This window comes from Glycine max, chromosome 4, assembly GCF_000004515.6.
Source record: "Glycine max cultivar Williams 82 chromosome 4, Glycine_max_v4.0, whole genome shotgun sequence".
Taxonomy (NCBI): Eukaryota; Viridiplantae; Streptophyta; class Magnoliopsida; order Fabales; family Fabaceae; genus Glycine; species Glycine max.
This window is the reverse complement of record NC_016091.4, coordinates 37,621,720-37,624,457: the sequence shown is the minus strand read 5'-3', so window position 1 is coordinate 37,624,457 and position 2,738 is coordinate 37,621,720. Positions and strand designations below refer to the sequence as shown.

General features: G+C 33.8%; 1 protein-coding gene across 1 annotated transcript; it reads right to left on the bottom strand.

Moving 5' to 3' along the window:
* Window positions 1–739: 739 nt before the first annotated feature.
* LOC106798568 (protein ALP1-like) lies at window positions 740–1,906 on the bottom strand. Its single transcript, XM_041014657.1, has 4 exons — window positions 1,826–1,906; window positions 1,522–1,747; window positions 1,282–1,444; window positions 740–752 (listed from the first exon to the last, which is right to left on the bottom strand). Exons 1-4 carry the CDS (start codon window positions 1,904–1,906, stop codon window positions 740–742), a joined length of 483 nt encoding a protein of 160 aa, XP_040870591.1.
* Window positions 1,907–2,738: the final 832 nt, after the last annotated feature.

The window sequence follows — 2,738 nt, the reverse complement described above, 5'->3', positions numbered from 1 at the left end:
TCCTTCTTTTTCTCCCATCTTTCTCTTGTGAGAATGTGTGACAGAAGAAGTCAAACCTTGTCTTTTTCCTTTTGTATTAGAGCTTGGTTCTTCTAAATCTATGGTAGCAGTAGCACCTAACCCCGTGAATTCCACTTCATTTGTTTCTCTACTCATCGCTTCATCAGCATCCATAGCAGTTTCAGCTCCATGACCGGTGGCTCTATCTTTAGCACACAAATCCACTATATCATCCCAATTTTGAAGCACCTTGAATCGAAACGGTTTAGCCGATTTATGCGACTGGAAAAAAAAAAGAAAAAGTCAAATCCAATCTACTTTGAATAACAAATAGCAACATATTAAAGAATACTTACAGTTCAATATTCATTCCAAGCATTTTCATTCTCAACTGTGATCATGTGCTTAGTGCCATCCCAATCAAATCCACTTTGGCCAAGGATGTCACTTACAATACCATACCACGATCTCCATAATTTGATATGGTTTTTGACATTATCTGATGTGACATTAACATTGAAGCTTGTAGACAACACTGCGGCTGCAGTATTCAATGCTGGCCTTTTCCAACCTCCGTCACCCTTGTTGCCCAAATTCCTTTGATCTCTAAGTACACCAGCCAATACACGTTCCATTTCCAAATTCCATGTAAAATAAATTCTTGTTTCCTCATTATTTTTTCCTAAAACTTTTCTTTTGTCCGTCATTTTTTCATTAGATGACTCCATTGAAGTTAATGTCACTTATTCAACCTGCACATAACAAACATTAGATATAACCTACTTTATTCATTTGACTAGTCCATTGCACAATCATAGAAAATATTTCAAGCAAAGTTTTTATGCAATAGCAAAGTACATAAAAGTCTATCTTCAATAGAAAAATACAATAGTAACAAAGCACTCAAAGTTTGTCTGCAATAGCAAATTACATTTAAAAAAGAACTATCCCTAAGCAAAGTTTCTTCTAACATGATAGTTAGCAAACATATTCATAGCTAATGTATCTCAAAATCTTATCCATTGCTCGGTAGCTTGAATAGTTATGATACCATCTATGACATTATTTTGAACTCCTTCCCTTGATTGATGGACTAACTCTTCATCAACAACAGATAAGAATTCTGAGTCTTGAACTTCTAAAAGTTGATTAGTTTGTTGTTCGTCTCTTATGAAATTGTGTAACACAAAACAACCATTGATAATTCTTATTTGTGTCTTTATATCAAAAAATGAAGGAGTTCTTAATATACTCCATCTTTTTTTCAAGATCCCAAATGACCTTTCTATTGCATTTCGGGCACTTGCATGACGAAGATTAAATAACTCCTTGTAACTTTGAGGGGTGTTTCCAATCCACTCATTGAGATGATATCTAGTCCCTCGATATGGTGCTAAAAATCCCGGACCATTGGTATATCCCGCATCCACAAGAAAATACTTACCTACAATGTTTAAAATAACAAACATAGACTTAAACTAGACCAAAAAAAAGAAAAAAATTATTTCCAAGAAATATTACCAGTTGGAATTTCAAGTTTGTTTTGACGACGTAATGCATCTCGTAATACTCGAGAATCTCCTGCAGACCCTTCCCACCCAGGTAACACATAAATAAACCTTAAATCTGGACCACAAGCAGCTAACACATTTGTAGAGACATCACCCTTTCTATTACGATATCTACGTCTCTCGTAAGGAGAAACTGTAACCAGAATATGAGTCCCATCAAGTGCTCCAATACATCTCTACAAACAAGACAATTTTTTTAGATTCTAAGAAAATTTTATAATTAACTAATCTCTCCTAACAATTGATAAACTTACCTCAAACCATCTCCACTTGTTTGCTTCCGCACCTTCTAAAGTACAGGGTTGAAAATTCAAATAGTCTTTGCTCACTTTCATTACCGCTCTCAAGACATCATTGAATTTCCTACTTATGGTTTCTTCAGATCTACAATAACTAAATTGCACTACCCTATACTTTAGGTTGTGAGCAAGGATATGTAAAAACATTGCTACTGCTTCAGTTGTTGGAACATTTCTTGTTCTTACTAATCCACCCTTTTCTTGTAAAATTCTACAAAGGTTAAAAAATGCATTTTTACTAAACCTCAATTGTTCAATGCAATCTTTATTTGTTCCTCTATAAAGACGATTAAGGAAGCTATGACGTTCTAGTTCCCAATTACGGGTTGGTTCTTTAACAAAATAGTTATTATGATGCCATGTCACTACACCAATGACCATATGAACAACACAAGCAACAACTAATAAGATTATCTTCTTATACTCTTCTCTTTTACGTTTTCTTGAAGTCATTGCAGTGTCAACTATGCTAGGATCCATTTCTTCTCAATCCAAATTGCATGATAATGATATAAGATAATATGTGCATATATTATTTGGAGATTTAAAACAAATATCTAGGTAAAAGATGTGAAACAATGATACTAGTGCAATACAAAGATGATCAACTAAAAACAATGATACTATTAAATCATGTCTTGTTCTTTTCTCTCCCTATGTATATATTGATATTAGACCAGACCAAGTTAACGCTTATACCAAAAAGCTATTTTGGGCCTACAAATACAAATGTGTAACTTGATCACAAAACAATGACAACATGGGTAACATTTGACCAGGTTCAACCTTACTCCCAAAGCCAAAGGGCATATCAGCAACCAATCCATTATTATTAATTTTATATAGATTAATATATTTAGGAGCAATA

Coding starts and splice junctions, on each gene's coding strand:
- LOC106798568 (XM_041014657.1), bottom strand. CDS start 1,906: ATGAAAGTGAGCAAAGACTATTTGAATTTTCAACCCTGTACTTTAGAA. Junction 1,748..1,825: donor ACAAGTGGAGATGGTTTGAG/GTAAGTTTATCA, acceptor TCTTGTTTGTAG/AGATGTATTGGAGCACTTGA. Junction 1,445..1,521: donor CAAACTTGAAATTCCAACTG/GTAATATTTCTT, acceptor TAAACATTGTAG/GTAAGTATTTTCTTGTGGAT.